The following is a 26,098-nucleotide window of genomic DNA, read 5'->3' as shown; positions in this document are numbered from 1 at the left end:
CAAGAATCAAGTTGCCCTGATGGCCTTTAGCTCTGTTATAGACTTCCTGGCATCTCCTGTGCACCCTGATTAGGATGGCTGCATGGGCTGCCTTGGGGTCTCTGTGATGTCTGGGATGATGCTTAGCTAGCCAGTTGGATGGTCACCACAGATTTATTTGGCTGGTGGCCAGTGACAGTGTGTAGAATGAGGCTCTCTTGGCCTATGGGGACTCTCTGCTGAAGAGGCCGGGGTTAAAGATTGGACAGCTGGGAGGCTCTGTGAACTGGGGCCACAGGAGCCGTGTGGGAATGGGTGTGCCTGGAGCCCGAGGACAAAGTCCTGTAATAAATTACATGGGCCTGGAGGACTCTGCCATTTCCTCTTGGGGCCCTTCTGCCTCTTCCTCCTCTCTCACACTCTCCCGCACACCCAGGGACCTGGCATTGCCTCTTCACCTGGCTCTTTCTGAGTGCCCAGGGCGGAGGGGAAGGCAGACACCCAGATCCTCATCCTGACAAGGTAAGGGAGCTCCTGGGGCCTTCCCTGTCTGCCAGATGCCCCGGGCCTGAGTTCTGGCAGCTGGGAGGAGGGTCTCTGGGCAGGAGGTGGGTTGAGACAGAGACCTTGGGAAACATTGCAGGGAACAAGGTGGGAAAAGCCTTGTCCACGGAACCATGAGGGAGCTGAGACTCTCTTCAGAAACCTGGAAATGCGGGTCAGCAGGTTAAGAACTTGATTAACATCCATGAGGCTGTGGGTTCAACCCTTAGCCTCGCTCAGTGCGTTGGGGATCTGGCATTTCTGTGAGCTGTGGTATAGGTCTCAGATGCGGCTCAGCTGTGGCTGTGGCGTAGGCTGGGAGTCACAGCTCTGATTTAACTGCTAGCCCAAGATCTTGAAGAAGAAGCCTGGAAATGAGAAGTGCAGCCCAGAGATCCATCCCCTCAGCTTCAGGGCTGCTGGTGTGTGTGTGGGGAGGGATGGCCAAGCCAGAGGAGAAGGAATTATCCTGGCCTCTACTCTAGGAAGGCAGACTCAGGACTGGAAGGTAATGGCAGGTGCCCCAGCAGCCTTCTTACAGAAGGAGGGCCTCATGGGGTGGAATGGACAGCCTAGGTGCTGATGATGGGGCACCTGGCAATGTCAGCCATACCATATGTGCCATGTCACTGCACCCTGGTTTTACTGCCTCTGTTTTATGGACGAGACTGAGGGACCATGGGAGATAAGGTGCCTATGGGAAGAAGCAGAGTGAGACTCAACTCCAAAACCTGGGCTTATCACAGTCACCGTCTACCTTCTTGGACAATTGTGGATGAGTGTGTTAGTCACCTCTGAAAAGCCTGGGCCCCAGGGTGACTCTGCCAGGCCTCAAAGCCTTTCCGGCCTGGGCTGTTGGATTGTGGGGGGTGGGGGTACTGAGAGGCGTGATAGCACTGCAGGCTCCTTCCTTGAGCTGTCAGCATGGTGGGCACCAGTCCCCACTTCACAGAGAGAATCTGAGACAGACCTGGGGAGGTCCTGGCAGCCGGCAGGTGTGGGGTCCCATCCTAAACCTCCCCCTCAGCATCCACTCTAATTCTGGACTTGAATTTCATTCCAACCCATAAAAACCCCTGAACTTCATTCAGGATTTTATTTAGAAGAAAACCTGAAGTCTATGGGCTGCTCTCTGGGAGCACACGCCCGCAAGGAATCTTTGTTCACAGACATTCATTTCAGCATCGCCTCCCCCTCTCCCTGGAGCCACAGAGAGCTGAGCTGTCCCCTCACAAAGGAGCTGTCCCCAAGTGTTCTGAGCACTGCTGCACCCCCACTTCAGTGCAGCTGGGCCCTTGGGGCTGTGCACCTCCATATAGGGGTGAAACAGCAGGGGTGAGCATTTCCACTTTCCCAATGTATTTGTGTAACTGAGCTTTTTATGTCTTATGAAAGCTCCTCCTCCCACATTCTTGGTCCCCATGACAAGCCCTCCAGGGAGAAACAGCAGAAATTCTGGGAGGAATTTCTCAGTAGAGGACGTTGAAGTGAAGAAAGGTAGAATCCTTTGCCCAAGGCCACTAGAAATGAACACCTCGAGGGCAGTGGCTGGACCTCCTTGGGGTTCCTCTGTCCCCTGCACCCAACCAGGGTATGGGGGAGAGTAGACCCCAGGCTGATGCATGGAGGAATGGAGGCATGAGTGGCAGAAGAGGTCACAGTTTCCAGAGCACTGCCATGTTAGATTCTCTTATCTTCCTCCTCAATTAATCGAGCAGCCTGTATCATATCCCTGCACTGCAGGTCTGTTGAGGTGAAACTGTGCCAGGGAAAATTCCCCCACCAGAGGCACAGACCTCAAGCTATCAGGAAGTCAGAGGTGAAGATCATGGGTGCCAAAGACAGATGGGGAAGGGGGAAGTGTGCCAGAGAAGGAGACAAAGGGACCAGAGCAGGCAGGGAAGGCAAGGATGGCTTGATGTCGGTGGTGGAGGGCAGGAGATGTCCAGGCAAAGGAATTGGCACCATAAAGCACAGAAAAAAGAAAGTACAAGTCCAGCTTGGGCACCACTGGCTCCTGGCATGAGCCTAGAACAGGTATAAGGGGCAGCAGGGAGTGCCCTTTCCACACTAAGAGCAGGTTCTCTTCTTCATCATTGAATACCAGTAGCCACTGGCCTCATGAGGCCTCAGAGCCCTGGAAGTGTGGCCAGTGTGCCTGAGGAACTGAAATTTTAATTTTAGCTAAGATGAATTTAGATTTCGATAGCCACATGTGACTAGTGGCTACCATATAGGATAGTGCAGCCCTAGAGGGTCTTTTTCCCTTTGACTTATTTCACTAAGTATAATATTCTCTAGGACCATCCATGTTGCTGCAAATGGCACAATTTCACTCTTATTTACGGCCAAGTGATGTTCCAGTGTGTGTGTGTGTGTGTGCACGTGTGTGTGTGTGCGCGCATGCATGTGTGTGGTTATAAATATCCATTCTTCTTTATCCATTCGTCTCTTGATGGACACTTGGGTTGCTTCCATATCTTGGCTAATATAAGTAATGCTGTTATGAATATTAGGCCCACGTATCTTTTCAAATTAGTGTTTCTATTTTTTTCTGGACTACTCAGGGGTATAATTGCTGGATCATATTCTTTGGGAAAATGTATATTCAGGCTTTCTGGCCGTTTTAAAATTGTTTTTTTGTTTTTTTTTTTTTTTTTTAATATTGAGTTGGGAGTTCCCGTCATGGCGCAGTGGTTAACGAATCCGACTAGGAACCATGAGGTTGCGGGTTCGATCCCTGCCCTTGCTCAGTGGGTTAACGATCCGGCGTTGCTGTGAGCTGTGGTGCAGGTTGCAGACGCGGCTCGGATCCCGTGTTGCTGTGGCTGTGGCGTAGGCTGGCAGCTACAGCTCTGATTAGACCCCTAGCCTGGAAACTCCATATGCCGCGGGAGTGGCCCAAGAAATGGCAAAAAGACAAAAAAAAAATTGAGTTGCATGAACTGTTTTTAAATTTTGGATATTAACCCCTCATCAGTCATACTATTTGTGAGTATTTTCTCACAAATTCATTCAGTAAGTTGTCTTTTAATTTTGTTGATACTTTCCTTTGCTGTGAAAAAGATTTTAGGTTTAATTAAGTTCTATTTAGTTCAGTGCAGTTTTTTTGTTTGTTTTGTTTTGATTTGTTCTGGTTTGGTTTGGTTTGGTTTGGTTTTTTTGCTTTTATTCCATTTGCCTCAGGAGATGGCTACAAAAATTATTCCTATAACTTACATCAAAGAGTGTTCTGCCTACACTCTCTTCTAGTGTTTTACAGTTTCAGGTCTCACATTTAGTCTTTAGTCCATTTTGTGTTTCCTCCACATATTTATGTACATGGTGTGAGGACATGTTATAATTTCATTCTTTTACATGCATCTGCCAAGTTTTCCCAGCAGTACTTATTGAAAAGACTGTTTTTTCTCCATTATATGTTCTTGCCTCCTTTGTCATATATTAATTGACCATAAGAATATGGGTTTATTTCTGGGTTCTCTATTCTGCTGCATTGATCCATATGTCTTTTGTGTCGATACCATGCTGGGATTTTTTTTTTTTTTTTTTCATTTTTTAGGGCTACACCCACAGCATATGGAAGTTTCCAAGCTAGGGATCAAATCAGAGCTACAGCTGCCAGCCTATGCCACAGCCACAGCAACGTGGGATCCAAACCATATCTGCAACCTACACCACAGCTCACGGCAAGCCTGGATCACCAACCCACTGAGCGAGGCCAGGGATTGAATTTGCATCTTAATGGATATTAGCTGGGTTCTAAATCTGCTGACCCACAGTGGGAACTCCTCTTTTTGTAATTCCTCCCTGTTCTTTTCTTATTCTTTTCATCTCCTCTGTTGTAATTTGGTGTTTTTTTAACTTTTATTTTAGTGATATGCTTGTGTTCTTTCTCTCTTGTTTCTGTGTATACATTGTAGGTTTGTGATTTGTGGCTACAATGAGGTTCATATATATTGACCTATAACTATGTCTAATTGTTTTAAACATGTTGTTTTTAAATTTCAAACACTCTCTTAAAGATCTACATGTTCTATTCCATTCCCCCACACTTGGTATTTTTGGTATTATATTTTGCATCTTCATGTTTATGCCTTTACTGATTACCCTAGTTATATTTGATTTGACAATTTTTTGTCTTTTAATCTTTGTACTAGCTTATCTAAGTGGTTGATCCTCAGCCTTTACTACATATTTGCCTTTACCAGTGAGATTTTTTTTTCGTTCTTGTAGATGCTTATGTCTTGTTATAGCCTTTTCTTTTCCAATTAACATTGTTTTTAGGTTGGTTGGTTGGTTTAGTATTAATGAACTCAATTTTTGCTTGTCTGAGAATTTTTTTCTCTCTGAATTCTAAATGATAATCTTGCTGGGTAGACTATCCTAGGTTTCAGGGTTTTCCCTTTCAGCATTTTATATATATATATCATGCTACTTCCTTTTGACCTGTAAAATTTCTGCAGGGAAATCAGCTGATAGTTTAATGGGGGCTCTCTTGTATATAGCTTTTTGTTTTTCTCTTGCTTCCTCTAGAATTCTCTCTTTTTCTTTAATTTTTCCATTTTAATTACCATATATCTTGGTGTGGGTTTGTTTGGGCTCATCTTATTTAGGGTTCTCTATGCTTCCTGTACCTGTGTAACTTTTTCTTTCTTCATGCTTTGGAGGTTTTCAGCCATAATTTCATTCAATACATTTTTTACTTTCTTCTCTATCCCTTCTTCTTCCGGGACCCCTACAATGTGAATATTGGTATGCTCAATGTTATCCCAAAGATTTCTTAAACTGTTTTCATTTTTTTTTAATTTTGTTTTTCTTTTTGCTGTTTTGCTTGGGTGATTTCCATCATCCAACCCTCCATATTGCTTATGCATTTTTCTGTATCACCTAGTCTGCTGTTCATTTCTTCTGGTATGTTTTTCATTTGAGTTCTTGTATTCTTCAGTTCTGACTGCTTCTTTTTAATATTTTATATTTCCTTAAAATCCTCTGTATTGCTTATGCATTTTTCTGTATCACCTAGTCTGCTGTTCATTTCTTCTGGTATGTTTTTCATTTGAGTTCTTGTATTCTTCAGTTCTGACTGCTTCTTTTTAATATTTTATATTTCCTTAAAATCCTCTGTGTTCATCTATTCTTTTCATAATTCAGTTAGCATTCTTATTACTCATGCTCTGGGGGGAGGTTGGCCACGCCAATGGCATATGCAAGTTCCCAGGCCAGTAATTGAACCCACGCCACGGCAGGGACCTAAGCCTTAACCCACTGCACCACAAGGGAGCTCCACTAATGCTTTGAATTCTTTATGTAGTAAATTCTGTTTCATGAGTTTTTTTTTTCAAGGGTTTTTCTCTTGCTCTCAACTGAGACAAATTGTTCTCTCTCCTCATTTTAATTATTCTTCTCTGTCTCTTTGAATTTGTGTGACATTATTACCTATGGTTGTCCTGAAGGGGTGTCCTTATGTAGACGTGTCCCTATACATTTTACACGTGCCCAATGGCTTTGCTGGCAGAGCCAGATGTTTTTTTTTAACAGCTGCACTTGCTGCAATGGAAGTTCCCAGGCCAGCAGCCAAATTGGGGCTGCAGCTTCTGGCCTATGTGACAGCCACAGCCATGCTAGAACTGAGCTGTGTCTGTGAACTATGCTACAGCTTGCAGCAATCCTGGATCCTTAATCCACTGAGCAAGGGCAGGAACCAAACCCATGTCCTCATGGATACTAGTTGGGTTTTCAACCCACTGAACCACAATGGGAATTCCAGGAGAGCTAGATTTGACATGATTGGAAATGACATCTTTTCCTTGGAATGCGTTGGCTGCTATCACCTTGGTAGTAGGTGGGACTGGAGGAGGAGAGGCTAGGACTAGAGCCAGGTGTAAATTGGGAGATTCCCCTCTGCTCAGTGGCCAACACTGCCTTATCAACAGTGGGGTTAGATCCCAAGTTGCTGGAACAGAAACCCTGAGTGTTAGATGTGAGCCGGCTAATTTCTTTTTAAGAATGTGCCCGTCCTCCTCCCAGAACCAGCACCTTCAGTCCAGAAGGGGGAAGTGCTGGAGCAAAAGGGGCTGGTGTGAGTATGGTGAGGGTCAAGCACAGCGTATAGTGATATGGCTACAGTCAGAATCTGGACTGCTTCTGATGTGATATCTGTACAATTGCCGTTAAAATGGCCCCCTCTGTACTCAGAAGCTGCTTAGTGTTTGAGCTGCCACAGACTCTCACAGCAGAGCTTTCTCCTTGGTCACGACAGCTCTCACACCAGTGTGAAGCTATGGCAGAGGGCAAGTGGTACTGGGACATTCATTTCGCTCAGGCTAGGGCATGTTCCAGGGTGGTCCTAGGAAACCAGTTAGCCAGGTGTGTGGTTTCAATCTACCCTCTCCACCCTGCTTTGGGTGCTAACAAGTATTCATGTGCTCCTTACAAGTAGGGTCCAAGGTTTCCACAGTCCTCCTGTTAGTCCCACTGGCCCTCCAACCAGCCAAGGGAGCTTATCTTCTCTTTGTCAGATCCCAGGGCTTGGGTACCCAATGTGGCTCAAACTGCTCCTTCTTCAGGGAGGGTCTCTGCCCATACAATCTCTTTTTTCTTCTGAGTCACCTCCTAGGGACACGGGTCCCCACTTGACTGCTTCTCTTCCCAATTTTATGTGTATCTTTCTATCTTTCGTCCTTTCGTCCTTTCTTCCTTTCTTTCTTTCTTCCTTTCTTTTTCTTTCTTTCTTTCTTTCTTTCTTTCTTTCTTTCTTTCTTTCTTTCTTTCTTTCCTCCTTCCTTCCTTCCTTTTTTTTTTTTTGTCTTTTTGCCATTTCTTGGGCTGCTCCCGCGGCATATGGAGGTTCCCAGGCTAGGGGTCATATCAGAGCTGTAGCCACCAGCCTACACCAGAGCCACAGCAACACGGGATCTGAGCCATGTCTGCAACCTACACCACAGCTCATAGCAATGCCGGATCCTTAATCCGCTGAGCAAGGCCAGGGATCGAACCCACAACCTCATGGTTCCTAGTTGGATTCCTTAACCACTGAGCCACGACGGGAACTCCATGTGTATCTTTCTTAGAGTCTGGGTTGTACAAGTCTTTCTGTTAGTCTCCAGTTAGTTTTCAGTGAGAATTGTTCCACATGTGGATGTACTTTTGATACGTTCATGGAGGGAGATGAATTCCATGTCCTCCTGCTCCATCATCCTTGATTTGAATTTTCATTTATTTGAAAACATTTTAAGAATTTTCTTGAGACTTCTTTGACTCCTTGTTATTTATGTTTCTTAGCCTCCAAATATTTGGGGATTTTCCAGCTATTTTGATATCTAGCTTAATTTCATCATGGTCTGAGAGCAGACATTATATAATTTTTTTTTGTCTTTTTGCCATTTCTTGGGCTACTCCTGCGGCATATGGAGGTTCCCAGGCTAGGGGTCTAATCGGAGCTGTAGCCACTGGCCTACGCCAGAGCCACAGCAACGCGGGATCCGAGCCGCGTCTGCAACCTACACCACAGCTCATGGCAACGCTGGATCCTTAACCCACTGAGCAAGGCCAGGGATCAAACCCGCCACCTCATGGTTCCCAGTAGGATTCGTTAACGGAGCCATGATGGGAACCCCATATAATTTTTATGTTTAAATTTTCTCAAGGGTGTTTATGGCCCAGAAAGTTGTCTATATTGGTGAATATTCCATGTGAACTTGAGGAGAAGTTATTTTCTGCTGTTGTCGGATGAAGTATTCTAAAAATGTCAATTAAATCCTGTTAGGTAATGGTGCTATTCAGTTCAACTATGTCCTTACTTATTTTATGCCTGCCAAGTATGTCAATTGCTGATAGAAGGGTGTTAAAGTTTCCAACTATAATAGTAGATTTATCTTTTCTCCTTGTAGGTCTACCAGTTTTTGCCACATGTATTTTGATGCGCTGTTGTTAGGCATATACAAGTAAGCAATGTCATATCTTCTTGGGGAACTGGCCCTTTTATTATTATGTAATATCACTTTATATTCCTCATAATTTACCTTTCCCTGAAGTCAGCACTGCCTGAAATCAGTGTGGCTACTCCAGCTTTCTTTTGATTAGTATTAGTCAGGTATATTTTTCTCTATCTCTTTATCAGTTATCTATCTATATCTTTATATTTAAAGTGAGTTTCTTATAGATAACTTATAGTTGGGAACTTCAGGTTTTTAGAATATGGAATCTTCAAATCCTAGTGATCATTGGGATATGAGGCTAACAGGATGACTCAAGTGTTTTCTTCAATAACTTCTAGTTTCATTCATTGAGTTAAAGAATGAAGGGGAAAGGATGGGTAGGGGGAAGAGGAGATATGTAGTCATGTTGATTTTGATGTATCTGCAGACTTTCTGCTGAAGATATCCAAAGAATAGGGCATTGGTGAGCCTGGAGTTCTGGATATAGATGAGGGTTGGAGGCATTGATTTTAGGCTTGGAAGGGCTTTGATCCTGTCAATGTCCCTGAGAGAAAGTAGGAATGCACAAGGTGAGTGGGCAGGCTAAAAGAGAATAGAATGAGAGCCACCAGATAGATAAGAATTCTATGATTTCGATGAAAGAGTCCAGATGGCTTGGCTCAAATAATAAAATGCAAAAAGGCAAAGGCAAGATTTCTGACTTTTGTTTCATTCCCTCCTGGCCTGCCAAATGTATTCTCTCATATTAGCTATTTTCAGGACACTAAGATATAGCCCCCAGCAGTTATGGAATCACACTTCAAAATTTTGCAACCGGAGAGAAAACTAACCCAGCTCCAATTCATAACATCTCAGGGAAAACCTGTGCTTGACCCTTCCTTGGATCACATGCCATCTCTGGGGTACTATGATTCATGGTCCCTATCAGAAACATTTTGGACATGGGGGGAGGGTTTCCCAAGAAGAAAATACAGAAGGCATATCAGGCAGATAAAAACAACTAGCATCTCCCCCCCAGACACCAAGAGATCAGGGCAAGGGCAAGGGCCTTGGGAGGAGATTGAGGGGACCCCCAGAAGCAAAGGAAAGACAGGGAAGTGCAGTCCTGCAGAAGCCAAGGGAGCATGGTCAGGGAAGGGGGAATGGCTAAAAGAGTCCTGGCACTGACTTGTGCAATGTTGTCTCTGGAGGAGTTGTGTAGTGTTTGTGGGTATGTGTGTGTGACCCAAGGCTTGGGAAGGCATAAAGGGCAAGAGAGTGGAAGCAGCATGATGGTGCAAGTCTTTCAAGCAGTTTAGCTGTAGAGTCGAAGCAAGAGGAAGACAATAGCTGGAGGGTGCCATGGGGCCAAGAAAATCCATTCTAAGATAGACAAGATTTGCATCTTTCTGCAGGAAGGCAAAAAAGAGTAAGAATGAATGAAGATGTGAGAGAAGGGGTAATTGTATTAGTTACCTATTGCTACATAAAAAAATGACTCCAAAACTTTGCAGCTTAAAATGACAAATACTCATTTTCTCACACAATTTCTGAAATCCAAGTGTGGCTTAGCCGGGCGGAAGGCCAGGAACCCTCATGAAGTTTGCATTCATTTTCTAGACCGGCCATAACAAAATGCCACAGAGTTGGCAGCCTAAACAACAGACATTTATGTTCTCACAGTTCTGGAGATGGAAGTTCGAGACCAAAGATACCAGCAGGGGTGGTTCTTCCCAAGGCCCCTCTCCTTGGCTTGTAGATCTTTTGTTCTCATATAGCCTTCCGTCTGCACACACACCTCTCACATCTCTTTGTCTTCTTTCAGGGACATCAGTCACGTTGGATTAGACCCACCCAACAGCCTCAATTTAACTTCACCACCTCTTTAAAAGCCTTATCTTCAAATATAGTCCCATTCTAAGAATTCAACATGGGAACTTGGGGGTCGGGGGTGGGATACAATTCATCCCATAACAAGGTTGCAGTCAGGGTACTGGCTGGAGCTCTGGTCATCAGAAGACTTGACCACGGCCGGAAGATCTGCTTCCAAGATCGCTGGCTGTTGACTGGAGACCTCAGTTTCTCACAGCGTGGGTCGCCCCTCTGGGCTGCTTGAGTGTCTTCATGACATGGCAGCAAGTTTCTCCAGGCTGAGTGATCTTAGAGAGAGCAAGGAGGAAGCCACAGAGCATTTTATGAATAGTCCCAGAAAGTACACTACATCACTTCCACCTTATTCTGTTTATTAGAAAGGAGTCACTAAGTCCACACCCAAGGTAGAGAGAATGAGCCTCCATCTTTGGAGCTGTGAAAAGCATTTGAGGATATATTTGAACCTCCACAGTAACTGATAAAGCAAAAGCCCTGAAGGAGGAGGCTTGAGAGAGCAGGGCTGTCAGGGGGGTCCCTTTCCCTGGGGAGTTGTTTAAATGCTCAGAGGAATAGGGAAAGGCAAGGAGTGGGCACAGCTGGAAGCTGAGGGTGATTTCTGTCTTCTTTTCAGCAACAAAGATCAAGGTGTTCAAAGAGTAAGCTTTGAAATAGGAATATTTTTGGTTTTGTTACAAAAAGAGCTGACCAGGGCCCACTCACAGGTCCCTGGGCATTTCCAAAATCCTGGAGGAAGTGCAGGCCATGAATATTCCTGGATTCCAGTTGTCAAGATGATGTGACCCATCCTTAGCATGCTCAGCTCAGTGTTGGGACTTTGCAAAGTGAGAGCACTCACAAGTGTCAACAACACTCACAAGACAGTGGTAAACGAGGGGGATCCACATAGTGGGCAGCTTATCGTACTTTATTTTTATATTCCAGTGATGGATATTTATAAAACCACTTTGTTCCAGAAAAAAAAATTTTTTTAACCAGTTTCTAGGCTGGTTGGCATAGAAATGAAGCTAGGATGCCTTGTTGTTGTTTTTTTTTTTTTTTTTAATTTCTGTTTTCGTCATTGTTTTGTTTTTTGTGTCTTTTTATGGCTATACCTGTGGAATATAGAAGTTCCCAGGCTAGGGGTAGAATCAGAGCCGCAGCTGCCAGCCTATGTCACAGCCACAGTAACTTGAGATCCAAGCTGTGTCTGCAAGCTGCACAGCAGCTCACTGCAATGCCAGATCCTTAACCCACTGAGCGAGGCCAGGGATCGAACCCATGACATAGTGGATACTAGTCGGATTTGTTACCACTGAGCCACAACAGAAACTCCCTAGGATGCCTTGTTGATAGATTGGGAAAAAAAGAAAGGGCCAAGGGGCTGCGATGAAATGAGGGAACAGTTGCCTCGTGCTGGTCTGGGGTACAGCTGGAGAGTAGCAGTTGGAGGACGTGGCTCCTGAAGTGGAGAAGTTCTGGGACACAGGAAGCCCAGGGCCAATTGGGGAGGAGTAGAGGTCAGTTGGAGTCTGGGGGTCAGAGGAGTGAGATTCAGGACATGTGGCAGGTCATCCCTCAGGGCTGGCAGGACTGGCAGGGGCACTCCTGAAGCAGATCCTGGTGTCTGGAGAGGGATGATGTGATGTTTGTGGAAGTCGGTGCCATGGGCGAGGGGTGAGAGTGACAAAGAACATAGCTGGGCCTCAAATTCCTAGCTGGGATGGAGAAGGGAGGAGCCAGAGCAACAGTGGGGAACCAGGAAGTGGACAATGCCCCCCTGCATCTTTCCCACCCACTACCTCCTAGGATATGTGAGGTGGGGGATGGACCAGTGTCCCCTTGAAAGATCAGTAGCCTCAGAGCTTAACGAGGAAACTCCATCTGACTAGTGCCTCCTACATAGTAGGCATTCAATAAATGCTGGAAGGTGTAGATTGCTCTAGGTGTATAAATGCCCATGCACTAAATAAACATTGGAATTAGAAAAGTCTTTGTCCAGCCGAACAGAGCGGCAAAGATATTCTGTCACACTCATCCACTCCCTACACCCCTACTCTGCTCTTATCTCCCCACTCGGTCTACTCTACCTAACCACGCTGACCCCTCACAACCTGGGCACTTTCCCCTCTGCCTTTGCTAAAATTGCAGTGTTCCTAGCGTGTGACCCCTTTTCCTTCAATTATGAATTCTTACTCATTTGGCAAAGCCATGGTCAAAGCACATCCCCTCCAAGGGCTTTGTTCTCTGTTTCACTGAACAAATATTTCCTGGGTCCCTTCCGGGGCGGGGGTAGGTGGGTGGGGGGTAGGGGTGGGACAGGTTAGAAGTGGGGATCATGTGATGCACCAAAAAGCCAGTACCTGCCTTCTGCTGACCCCGGCAAGGAAGCACAAGGCTGGTGGCAGGCAGGGCTCCTCCTCCCCATCGCCACCTGCTGGCAGCTATAGGCCTGCCTGTGAGCTCCCAAGCACCTGGGAGGGGGCCACGAGCTGGGGACAGGTTTGAAAAAAGGTAGGCCCAAGTTGAATTCCTAGCCATGCTACTGATGAACAGGTCACCTTTCCTTTGACATCCCATGAATGAAACGGGGGGATATCCTGTTTGAGGGGATACCGTGAGGTTTAGATAAAATATGTTGCGTTTATAGTTGTTTCCCTCAGCGCTCCTTGTGGTATATGGTGATGGCTGGTTCTTACAGATGTCTGACCAGATGCAGTCTGATCATCTGGATGTCAGGGACAGTGTCCTAAGAACCACTCCATTCCCTATGTCTAGTCCAGGGCTGACTGCAAAATAGACCTCCAGTGAAGATGAGCTAGGATAGAAGAAGCTGGGAGGGCCTCCTCTTACACTTGTGATGGGACTATGACTCATCCATCCGTTTATTAAGAGTCATTTCTTGGCCCCAGGCCAGGCACTCAGGGCCATGACAGTGAACACACGTGGCCCCCACCCTCCAAAGCTCCAAGTCAGGGCCATGAACGCTGACCTTCTGCTTTCTCTCTGCACACAGGCTGTCAGGAGCCGCTGCCTCAGGATGTCAGGCTTAAGACTGGTAAGAACTGTATCTTTTCCATCTAAGGGTTGTTCCTAGGAGTTGCCAAGGGCTGAGTCAAATCACTCCCAAGGAAAGAAGAGAGGCAATGAGACCCTATAAGGAAAATACGAGAGGCAGGGAATTTGAAGAACAAGACAGATAATAGCACCTAAAGAAAAGGAGTTTGGCCAACCTCTGGGCCTTGACAGAGTGGCCATGAATACACAGTAATCCGTAACTTATATTCAGAGCCTAAAATATCTTGACAAACGGTTTTCTCATTTGTTGGCTCCTGAACCCTCTAAGCATATGACTCACAGAATAAGCAGCTACAGAAGAGAGATAAGGCTGTTTTAGGCTAGAGAGAGAACACACATGGTCTAAAAGCTCAGGTTGCAAGGGCTTTGGGTAACAAAATCATAAACATTAGGACTTGGCACCCTTTTGGAGTATGAGGAGATTTTAGAATGAAGCCAGGTTTGTTTCATGAAAGAATAGACCCATAGGATGCATGAGTTCCAAGGGTCCCACTGGGACTGGGACTAACTTCATGCAGCGTTAGAAAGATACCTCCCGGGGACATACTCCTCTCAGTTGCAATTATGGGTCTGTTCTATCTTCTCAGATTGCAATTTCCAGAGTTTCCATTGTGGCTCAGCGGGTTAAGAACCCGACTAGTATCCATGAGGATGCAGGTTCCATCCCTGGCCTTGTTCAGTGGGTTAAGGATCTGGCATCGCCACAAACTGCGGTGTAGGTCATGGATGTGGCTCAGATCTGGTGTTGCTGTGGCTGTGGCATAGGCCTGCAGCTGCAGTTTCGATTCGGCCACTAGCCTGGGAACTTCCATATGCTGTGAGTGCAGCTCTAAAAAGAAAAAAAGAAAGTAAAAAATTTTTAAATAAATTAAAAAAAAATAAGATTGCAAGTTCCTTGAGAGGAGGGTGGTTGTCTTATTCATCAGTGAATCCTTCCTAGCATCCAAGTGATTGTTGACTAAAGGACAGAACCATACTGAACCTATTAATTCCATATTGTCTCTCTGTGCCTCCTCTGTGCTGGGTGCTATCTAGGTTCCTTACCCATATCACAGTCTATCTTGATAACAGCCCTGTAAAGCGACCCCTTTCAGCAGATGAGCAAACTGAAGCCCAGGGAAGTTCAGCGACCTGCTCAAGGCTATGTAGCTCATGGAATGCAGAGGAGAGCTGAGAACTGTCTGACTGCAAAGGGGCTTTCTATCAATCTGCTCAGATTGCTATAACAAAACGCCATAGACTGGGAGGCTTAAACTACAGAAATTATATTTTCAGAGATCTGGAGGTTGAAAGTCCTAAATTGAGGTTCTAATGGGATTTGTGTCATGTGAGGCCTCTCTGCCTGGCTTGCAGACAGCCATCTTCTTTTATATATATTTAATATATATTGTTATTCTTTTCCATTATGGTTTATTACAGGATATTGACTATAGCTTGCTGTGCTATGCAGTTAGACCTTGTCGCTTATCTATTTTATACATAGTTGTTTGTATCTGCTAGTCTCAATTTCCTCGTTTATCCCTCTCCCACCCCCTTTCCCTTTTGGTAACCATAAAATTTTTTTTCCATATCTTTGAATCTGTTTCTGTGTTGTAAATAAATTCATTTATATTATAGTTTTCACATATCAGTGATATTTATGAGATTTGTCTTTGTTTGATTTACTTCAATTAGTATGATAATCTTTAGGTTCATCCATATTGCTTCAAATGGCATTATTTTATTCTTTTTTTATGGCCGAGTAATATTCCATTGCATAAGTATGTACCACATCTTCTTTAACCTTTTTCTGTCAGTGGACACCTAGGCTGCTTCCATGTCTTGGTTATTGTAAATACAGACATGCAAATAGGCCTTTCTCTTGCTGCAACCACCACACTAGCTCTCCACCCCCACCCAAGAGGCAACTGAAGACACCCAGAGCCTGGTGCTGTCACTCTTTCTGGGCCATCCCAAGGCCCAGGGTGTAGGTTGGCTTTCAGTCACTTTACTGAAACGCCATTTTCCTTCCAAATGAGGACTATAAACGTTTTCATACCAGTGTGCAGAGGGACAGGGAACCTTCAGTGGGCAACACTGGGTGGAAATACTTTGAAATTCAAAGTCTCTCTCTCTGCTAGATTGGCATCATCTGCAATTTATGAAGCCATAAATATTTGTGGAGCTTGATGGCTAATATGTCATTCCCGATCCTCAATCAATCCTCAATCTGTACTTTATCACAGATGGAGGTGATCCAATGAGCAGGCAGTAGGGGGCATTCCTGGGAAAAACAGGATCCTCAGCACCAGCAGTAACTATGACATCTGTCTCTGCAGAAGGACAGGTTCTTTGGGTCTTCCAATGGACCTGCACTGGAGCTTAAACCAGAGGCCTCCTGCTGCAGATTCCTCCATGGCCCATCTGACCCTCCATTTATCTAAGTAAATGCAGTACAGAGCCATCTCTAGGTCTGTCTCTTCTACTTTGGAAAGAGAAGAATTGGCAGGTGGGCTCATGGGATCAGGGCACAGCAGCCATTTCAGCCAATGGCCAGAAGCTCCCACCCACCTTGGAAGCTGAGGATCAAGTTCCCTGGATGTGGCTTCTTCATGGCCTTGGGTCATTGAGTTTCCTTGTTGTAATTTCTGTCTCGGGCTGGGGAAAAAGCTTTTCTGCTTCATGGGCAGCAGCCAGTTGTCAGGTTTTTCCATACATCTCTCTGCTTTCTGCAACTCATCCTCTATTCCTTGAACCGCAATATAGACTTTACTTTCTTTGCAGCTGACAGCTTCTGCTTTATCTCTTCTCGTTCATTCTTTTCCTGATTCAGTTGCTTTTACCCAGTCAATTCTTTCCTCCAATAGAGCCCATGAAACATCTCTGTTTACTGCTGCTTGGCTTCTCATGTATTTCCTAGTAGAGCTTTGGTCTAGTGGAGTGAGCAGAAGTCATGCTTCAGGTCTTTTCTTTATTCTTCCAGCTCATGTTGGGCTGACACCTATCGTTCAGTGTGGATTGGAAATGGTCAAGTTTGCTGTGAGATGCCAGTCATCTATGATTATGATCTTTGACCTACGATCTTCTTGCCTTGGTGATTTGCTGACTGTTGCAGCTGCATACTGAAATTTTATTTTCTTTTTTCTCTTTTTCTTTTTCTTTGTCTTTTTTTTTTTTTTTTTTTTTTTTTGTCTAAAGAGTTTTTCCTTTTAGGGCTGCACCCATGGCATATGGAAGTTCTCAAGCCAGGGGTCAAATCAGAGCTGCAACTGCCAGCCTACACCACAGCCACAGCAACTCAGGATCTGAGCCACATCTGTGACCTATACCACAGCTCATGACAATGCCAGATCGTCAACCCACCGATTGAGGCCCGGAATCGAACCTGCATCCTCATGCCTACTAGTAGGATTCATTACCGCTGAGCTATAAAGGGAACTCATGCACACCACAATTTTTATGCTGAAATTTCATCCTTGTAAGAAAGCTTCTCCATGTCTCCGAGGTACCTGATGTGATTTAATTAGTTCACTGGACCCAGGAGGTTGCTCAGACTGGTCTTCTCTATCCTGTAGCAGCTGTTTCTTGCTATTCTTTTTCTTTCTTTTTTTTTTTTAGGGCCACATCCATGACATATGAAAGTTCCCAGGTCCAATTGTGTCCAATTGGAGCTACAGCTGCAGGCCTACACCACAGCCACAGCAACACAGTATCCAACCTGCATCTATGACCTACGCCACAGTTCACAGCAACACCAGATCCTTAACCCACTGAGTGAGGCCAGGAATCAAACCTGCATCCTCATGGATACTAGTTGGGTCCATTTCTGCTGTGCCACAATGGGAACTTCTGTTCTCTTTCATTTAGCTTTGAGTTGCATAAGGTTTAAAGGATCAGTTCCCTACTTCCTCTTCCACAGAGGTGACCACCATCCACTTTCTAGTTGATTCTTTGATATTTCCCTCTGAGTCTCTTAAAAACATGCGTACAGAGCTACTTGAGTTTGGGGTGCCAGGAAGAGTCTACAGTTGACTTCCCACTAGGTGAGAAAGGCCTTAGCTCCTCATCCCTGACTCCCTTCCAGAGTGCTATCTATCTCTATCATACTTTCTGGCTCTGCTTTCTCCCGAAATTGTTAAATCCTAGGTTTCATCAGATCTACATGCAGAATTTACTTTTGGGGCGGGAGGCACACCCACAGCTTACAGAAGTTCCCTGGTCAGAGATCAAACCCAAGCCACAGCAGTGACAATACCGAATGCTTAACTATTAGGTCACCAGGGAACTCCAGAGTTTACTTATTTTATCTAAGAAAATGCTCCTCTCCACTGAGCCAAGTGTACCCTTTGCTAGACTTTGTAATTATCCTTTTCCCCAAACTGCTTTGTTTTCCATGTATTTATCACAATGTAACCCCCACCCCAGGTTTCTCCCAGATACATCAATCTCCCTTCAAAATGATTCACCTGATAGTTCAGTCAGTTTCACCCTCAGGAAGAATAGTCTCCCAGAATTGCTGATGCAGCACCTGAACTGGCATCTTCTAGTTCTCACTCCTGACCCCCTCCCAGAGCACTCTCTCCCCTATCATACTCTCTGGCTCTGCTTGGGAACGTCTTGGGATCTCCTCCACAACCACCCTGAACTTTACGTTCACCTCTCTTTGCCCTGAATCCCTTTTCCTGGACCCAAGGTCTTTCTCTCTCTAGATTTACTCTCTTTTTTTTTTTAATTAAAGTATGGTTGATTTACAATATTGTGCCAATTTCTTCTGCACAGCAAAGAGACCCAGTCATACATACATACATACATACATACATATATATATATACACATTCTTTTTCTCACATTAACTTCCATCATGTTCTACCCCCAAGAGATTGGATAGAGTTCCCTGTGCTGTACAGTAGGACCTCATTGCTTATCCATTCTAAATGTAATAGTTTGCATCTACTAACCCCGAATTCTCCATCCATCCCACACCCTCCCCCCTTCCCCTTGGCAACCACAAATCTGTTCTCTATGTCTGTGAGACTGTTTCTGTGTGGCAAAGTTCATTTGTGCCATATTTTAGATTCCACTTGTAAGTGATATCATATGGTATTTGTCTTTCTCTGTCTGACTTATTTCACTTAGTATGAGAATCTCTAGTGGCATCCATGTTGCTGCAAATGGCATTATTTTGTTCTTTTCAATGGCTGAGTAGTATTCCATTGTATACAACCTGTAATAGATTCCTGAGAAAGGGTACATACAAGGTAAATATTTTTAACAACTTGCAGGTCCAAAAATATGTTTATTCATATTGAATGTCAGCTGGATATAATTGTCCCTGAAAAGCGTGAAGAATTGTACTCCTTCTGGTTTCCAGCATTGCTATTAAGAAGTCTTATACTGGAGTTCCTGTCGTGGCTCAGTGGTTAATGAATCCGACTAGGAACCATGAGGTTGCAGGTTTGATCCCTGGCCTTGCTCAGTGGGTTAAGGATCCGGTGTTGCCATGAGCTGTGGTGTATGTTGCAGACACAGCTCCGATCCTGCATTGCTGTGGCTGTGGCGTAGGCCTGTGGCTACAGCTCCTATTAGACCCCTAGCCTGGGAATTTCCATATGCCGCGGGAATGGCCCAAGAAATTGCAAAAAGACAAAAAAAAAAAAAAAAAAAGTCTTATACCATTCTAATTCTTGAGCCTTGGCATAAAACATTTTTCACTCTGAAAGCATTTGTAATCTTTTCTTTGTTCTAAGCATTTTGACACTTCATGATCATGTGTGTTGGTGTGGACCTATTTTCATTCTTTGTACTGTTGACAAGTTTGTCCCCTAACTATCTTAAAAAAGTTTGATCTCTTTAAGCTAGAATGACAGTTTGTCTGGATAAAAAATTATTGGATTTTTTCTATTGTTTTAAATTGTAGTAAAAAACACATAACATTAAATTTACTGTCTTAACCATTCTTAAATGTACAATTAGTATTGTTAGGTATTTTCACATTGCTGTGCAAAATATCTGAAAGCATTTTCATCTTGCACTCTTGAAACTCTACACTCATTGAACATTTTTTTCCCTCCCTCCTCCTCCAGCCCCTGACAACCACCTTTCTACTTTCTGTTTCTATGATTTTTGACTGTTTTAGATACTTTATGAGTGGAATCATACAGCATTTGTCCTTCTGTGACTGACTTCTCTTACCTTGTATAATATCCTTGAGGTCCATTTACACTGTAGCACAAGAGAGGATTTCCTTCTTTTTAAGGCTGCATAATATTCCGTTGTGTATAGTACTCATTGTGCTATGCTATTTTCTATAAGGCACTTGAGCATTCATGGATTTTGGTATCTGCAGGGGCTCCTGGAATCAATACCCCAAGTGTTTTGAGGAATGACTTATAGACTACATTTCTGTTTATTTGTCCATATGCCAGTGGACATTTGGGTTGCTTTTACCTCTTGCTATTATGAATAGTCGAATAATGCTGCAATGAAAGTGGGATGGCAAATATGTCTTTGAGATCCTACTTTGAATTTCTTTGGATATATATCCAGACGTGGGATTGCTGGATCATATGGTGATTCTATTTTTAATTTTTTGAGGAACCTTCATATTGCTTTCCCCAGTGGCTGCATCATTTTGCATTCTCATCAATAGTGTGCAAGGGTTCCAATTACTCTACATCCTAACACTGGTTATTTTCTGTTATTTTTATAATGACCATCCTAATAGCTCTAGTGCTCTTTTCCCGAGATCTTTGTAGAAGTTGTTCTGCTCTCATACATGATTTGAATTTGTCCTGAATTTTCTCCTTGTAAGTGAACTTGGCTTTTCTCTGCCTACATCTCAAAAAATTATTTCTTTATTTTTGAAGTCAAATAACCTTGACTAGTGTATGTCCTAGAGTTGGTTTTACTTTGTCATTGTTTCCTAGTACCTGGTATATGTTCAATCTATAGGCTTCACTAATTTTTGGAAAGCTGTCTTGAATTATATCTTTAAATAATTTTTCTGATATACACAATGGAATACTACTCAGCCATAAAAAAACAAAATAATGCCATTTGCAGCAACATGGATGGATCTAGAGACTCTCATACTGAGTGAAGTAAGTCAGAAAGAGAAAGACAAATACCATATGATATCACTCATATCTGGAATCTAATATACGGCACAAAGGAGCATTTCCACAGAAAAGAAAATCATGGACTTGGAGAATAGACTTGTGGTTGCCAAGGGGGGAGGGGGTGGGATGGACTGGGAGCTTGTGGTTAATAGATGCAGACTATTGCCTTTGGAATGGATTAGCAATGAGATCCTGCTGTGTGGCACTGGGAACGCTGTCTAGTCACTTATGATGGAACATGTAATGTGAGAAAAAAGAATATATACATGTATGTATAACTGGGTCACCATGCTATACAGTAGAAAAAAAATAAATAAAAGGTAAAAAAAAAAAAAGAAACTGTTTATAAAAATCAAAATAACAATAATAATTTTTCTGGATTTTTTTCCTCTAGTTTTCTTCTTTAGGCACTTCAGTTATTTGTATTTTCGCCTGTCTTCCATAACTATCCTTTTCTTTTTAATCCTAATTTTAAATTTCTGTGTCATTTTCCTCACTTTTCTCCTCTTGTCTTATATGTTTGATTTTTTTGTTCATTTGTTTTTGCCATGCCTGCAGCATGTGGAAGTTCCCAGGCCTGGAATCAAATCTGCACCACAGCAGTGGCTGCTGCAGTGACAATTCCAGATCCCTATCCCAATGCACCACAAGGGAACTTCCTCTGTCGTCTATGATTGTTACCATGATTTTAGCAGTGCTTATTCCCCTGTAGTTGTTTCCAGTTTTGCTTTCATTTCTGGTCCGTAAATTATTTCTTTTCCACCGTTTCCTGAGCTCTATCAGTTCACATCTCATCCTTTTCAGTTGTTTCAGTATCTAATTTCTGATTTTTGGAAATGATGGTGCATTACTAGGGCACAACTTTCCACTGCTCTGTGGCAGTTCATTTGCTTTCCCTGGTGAGTGTTACTCACCACTTCAAATTTCCTTTTGAATTTCAGTATCTTTGCATGTGGATCTGTGCTTGTTCCTTTTGGATTGCTCCTCTTCAAGTGGGGTGAGCTTTCTTGGATCAGAAGGAAGTTCATGTCAATCAATGCCATGTGGCAGGCCAAGCAGAAATCCAGTGAGATTTTAGTCTTTGCTTTTCCCCAGCCCATGGGCTTGGGTACTATGGGCTGGTCACAAAGCAAAAACTCTGTTTTTCTACCTCACAGAGGGACCCTTTCCTGCAAAAACATCTTGTTATTTCTTAGAACCAAGCTAGGCCAGGGAAGCTTTCCCTTCCACCTCCCATTAACATCCTGGCAAGGACAAGAAAGAACTGGGTGGGGGAGAGTGGGTTAGGAGAAAGGGAAGATGAAAAAGAAGAAGGAGGAGGAAAAGGGAGAGGACAATTGGAGATAGGATGCCCCAGCCACCTTGGGGTTTCTTGGTTGGAAGGGACAGCCCCCAGGGGAGGTAAGTCTTGATCAGAAAAGGGATAGAGTGAGAATCTGACAGTCATGTTCTCTGTCCTCCAGGGTGACCACGTGTGGCTGAACCCCACCTCTGCCAACAAGATCAGTGTGGCCATTGGAGGCATCGTCAAAGAAACCAAGCCTGGCAAGATCTTGGTTGAAGATGATGAGGGCAAGGTGAGTATGGCCATGCCCTCCTAAGAGGCTCAGCCTTCTCAGCCCCACCCTCACCCCTCCAGGGCCCTGAGCCTCCTCCCTTCTCTGATGCTGCTTGCCAACACCAGGGGTCCCAGAGCCCAAGTCTGGGATCTATGTGGCAGGACAGACCACAGGGAAGGCCCATCATGGTGAACACTGGGTGTGTCCGTCTTGGGAACTATTTCTATAGTGAAGAAGTCAGGAGCAAGTTGGCAGACAGAAAACTAGGGGAGCAGGAAAGAGTGAAGTGGGAAAGGGGCTGTGGCAGAGAGGAGGGGAGGGCAGGGAGTTTGTTTACAGAGTAAAAGAGGGGGAGCAGGAAGGACAAGAAGGAGGGAAGGGAAGACAAGAAAGATGCTTGGAGGGGAGGCCCAAAGCAGCCCAGATGAAAAGGTAGGAAACTCAAAGAGACCTGCCAGGGGGGCCAGCTCAGTCACCTGGGGGGCAGGGGTGAGGCAGGAGATAGGCAGTGGAGAAGGGCATGCAGACATGCAGAGTGAGCGGTCCAGCTGGCCACTGAAGTCCTCAGGCAGCCCTCTTTGCTGAGGGGCTGCAGAGTGAGACACATGGAGCCTTGGCTTCCGAGGAGAAAATTCCAGACTATGACCTGTGAGCCCCATAGTAAGGAAGCCAGTGAAATATTAACAATAGTATCTTCTACTTGCAAAAATGTCCCGTTTTTTTTTTAATCCCCTCCGGCTCACTTAGCCCCCAGGCCTCCCTCTCAGCCTGCCCGATCCCACCCAGCCTGCACCCTTGGCTCTGCAGCCTGCGGCCGGCCCGGCCTCCCAGTGATGGGATGTCCCACGCATTCCTTCTGAGCACCGCGCTGCAGACTCGAAAACCCACAGGCGACCTGGCCCCGCGCCCACCCCCAGGACTGGGATCTAGGACCTGGGAGTCCTGATCGCCAGCTGCTGTGTGATGGCGTGGGGCGGAGTTGGGGGGTGCGCTGCTCGCGGCACACGTGGAGGGCTGCGCCCGCCGCCACTTTCCATGGCGCGTGGGGTCGGGGCTGTGCCTCCTCTCCGCCTGGCCCCCAGCCTCCGCAGCGCCTGGCGCAGTGTGCCTTCCCACACAACCCGTCCTTCCCAGCCGTATCGGACTTCCTCTCTCCTCTCCTTTTCCCCTTAATTTTTTCGGCGCACAGGCCTTTCTTCAGCCTCATCACGGTGCACTTCAGCTCGCCTCTAGTTCGCTGCTGTCAACTTTTCCACCACTTTTGGTGCCCTGGAATGTTTGGTGTCAGAGAGCTACAGATTGTGACATTTCAGGATGAGCTGCCGCCTTGGGGGCCTGGGTGTTTTACTTTATTTGTTCAGTGCGCTCCCACGTCTCATTACTACTCTCTTCCTGTACCTTTAACTCAGTGTTTTTTCCTGCTACTGTCCCTGCCATCTTCCCTACTCACGCCTCTCGCTGCCGCTGGATTGTCTGCAATGCCATTAAAAAATTAAAAAATCGCTTTTACTTGCACATTTTTATTACAGCCATCTGTGAAGCCCCCAATTGCAAACTGTCCCGATCCCAGTCACAGATTATCCCAAATCTAACTCCTGGCTGCAAGCTCCGCCTACCCTGATCTGAAGTTCACCCTTAGCCCCAGCATACACTGACCCCTGCCCTAGACACATGCTGACTCCACCCACGGATTGACCCCATCCCTTGCCCTTCACCACAAACCGACTCTGGCCAGGCTCTGGCCACCAGCTTGGCAGATCTGTTGAGGACGTGGAGGAGATGTCCCAGGCAGAGGCCACTGCTCAGGAGAATGTGCCCTTTGTTCCAGGAACACTGGATCCAAGCAGGGGACCTTGACACTCTCAGCCCCATGCACCCCAACTCGGCTGAGGGCGTGGATGACATGATCCGCCTGGGGGACCTGAACGAGGCAGGCATGGTGCACAACCTCCTGATCCGCTACCAACAGCACAAAATCTACGTGAGTCCCCCCTGGCCACGTGGTCTCCCTCAGTGGGCTCAGGCCACATATGCTGACCTGGCTGGGGAAGCAAACCATGCACTGGGCACAGCTGGTTTGGTCCCCACTCCCCACGCCCTCACATTGTGAGTGAGCTAGGCTGTTTATCAATCTCTGCTCCCCAGTCTGAAAGATGCAGGGGGATATAAGCCCTCAAGGGTGCAAAAAGCTGACCTGCAGCATGTCAGCACAGTGCCTGACACACAGTAGGTGCCCAATTAGTGCTTCCTCTTCCTTTCACCTGTGGTTGAACAGAAGGCCTGTTCTGATGGTCGAGTGGACTGGAGGCCATGGGGAGTCATCTTCTACCCAGTCCCTTCCTAGGTATGTGGTGGAGACAGGGTCACCAGGCAGAAGACCCCTGTCTTCCTATGTAGTGAGTTGTGATGACCAGGAGGGCTGGGTAGGGAGATGTGGGTCCTTCTTCCAAAGCCTAGCAGTGGATAGAAGGTTCGCATCTCTGTTCTAATGCAGACTTCCCAGGAGCAGTGATATTCTAGCACTGATACCAGCTCTGCCTTGAGTGGCTGTGACTCGGGGACATTAACCCCTGCCCGGGCCTCTCACTAGGAGAGGCAGCTCATTGACCTCTGCCCAGCCCTTCTCCTGGGATGCTCTGAGGAGGAGGAGTGGGAAATGAGCAAGGGGCCCCAAACAGAGAAGGAGGAGGCCTCCTGGGGACAGGGCACTCTGAGTCCACTGTGGCTGAGGATGGCTTAGCTCCTGGAACTGATAACAGCAATAAGCTAAACTGAATTGCAGTTTGTCCTTCCCAAAGAGCTTTGTTAGCGTTCTTTTTTTTTTTTTTTTTTTTTTTTGTCTTTTCTAGGGCCGCTTCATGCAGCATATGGAGGTTCCCAGGCTAGGGGTCCAATTGGAGCTGTAGCTGCTGGCCTATGCCAGGGCCACAGCAATGTGGGATTTTGCTAGCATTCATTTATCTGGCTGTCATAGTCCTGAGCCAGGGAGATTGTCCTCTCCTTTACTAAAATGAAAACGATGACATGGATCCTTACATGACTCTAGAGATGGCTGTCCCTGTCCCACCCTAGAGGGGCAGGCAGGCCCAGGAAGGCTCCTGATGAGCAGGTGAACCTGAACTAGGGTCTCAGGGGTAGGGGGCATCCATGAGGGCTACCGTTGTTGCCCACCCTCATGGGGAAGGCAAGTGAAGACACATTCAGTCAATTTTTATTGAGCTTTTTCTAGATACCGGACAAGACGCCAAACATTAACCATGACCCCCTCATTTAATGCTCCTGTGAATGCTCCTCTGTCCCCAGAACTCTCATTCCTGGTGAAAACCCTTATTTTTCCAGAGGTGGGACCTGAGCAGCTGAGTGTCTCATCTCTCGACCCCAAATCAGTCCCCGCCTCCTGACCAGAGTCAGTTAGTCCTGGTGGCTCTCAGGGCCAAGGTCAGGGCCAGGCAGTGCTGATCCTCAGAGTGAAGGCCACTAACCAGCTCCTCCCTTCCCCAGACGTACACAGGCTCCATCCTGGTGGCGGTGAACCCATTCCAGGTGCTACCCCTTTACACCGTGGAGCAGATACAGCTGTACTACAACCGCCACGTAGGGGAGCTGCCGCCACACATCTTTGCCATCGCCAACAGCTGCTACTTCAACATGAAGAAGAACAAGAGGGACCAGTGCTGCATTATCAGGTGAGGTCCTGATTATTGTGATGACCATAGTAAGTTTAGTGAGCATCCATCGTCTCATATAGATACAAATGTAAAGAAATGGGAATTCCCGTTGTGGTCAGTGGGTTAAAAACCTGACTAGTATCCATGAGGATGCAGGTTCAATCTCTGGCCTCACTCAGTGGGTCCGGCATTGCTGCAAGCTGTGGTGTAGGTTGCAGATGCAGCTCAGATCCCAGCGTTGCTGTGGCTGTGGTACAGGCCTGTAGCTGCAGCTCCAGTTTGACTGCTAGCTCAGGAATTTCCATATGCCGCAGGCGTGGCCCTAAAAAAACCAAAAAAAAAAAAAAAATTATTTTTTTAAGTAAAGAAATAGAAAACAAGGTTTGTGT

At 45.7% G+C, this 26,098-nt stretch overlaps 1 protein-coding gene across 3 annotated transcripts in view; it reads left to right on the top strand.

The window, feature by feature from the left end:
* The first annotated feature begins 344 nt into the window (after positions 1-344).
* MYO7B (myosin VIIB) overlaps positions 345-26,098 on the top strand; it is a 93,337-nt gene continuing 67,583 nt past the window's right edge. For 2 of the 3 annotated variants that reach the window (XR_014829002.1, XM_021076153.2), the window contains exons 1-6: positions 345-501; positions 8,412-8,465; positions 13,324-13,365; positions 21,946-22,059; positions 23,870-24,022; positions 25,543-25,727. Coding sequence is in view for 2 of the 3 variants with exons in the window: in XM_021076153.2 (XP_020931812.2) it covers positions 13,348-13,365; positions 21,946-22,059; positions 23,870-24,022; positions 25,543-25,727 (470 nt within the window). In the remaining variant the exon portion in view is untranslated. The remainder of the gene's footprint in view (positions 502-8,411; positions 8,466-13,323; positions 13,366-21,945; positions 22,060-23,869; positions 24,023-25,542; positions 25,728-26,098) is intronic. The other variant, XM_084998505.1, reaches the window with a different exon arrangement.

The sequence above is a fragment of the Sus scrofa genome, chromosome 15 (assembly GCF_054392235.1).
Source record: "Sus scrofa isolate SSC_HxYL_T2T_F1_AM1 chromosome 15, Sscrofa_HxYL_maternal_Yorkshire_Landrace_v2.0, whole genome shotgun sequence".
Classification (NCBI taxonomy): domain Eukaryota; kingdom Metazoa; phylum Chordata; class Mammalia; order Artiodactyla; family Suidae; genus Sus; species Sus scrofa.
The sequence above is the reverse complement of the archived record's forward strand: the minus strand, read 5'-3'. Positions and strand labels throughout refer to the sequence as shown.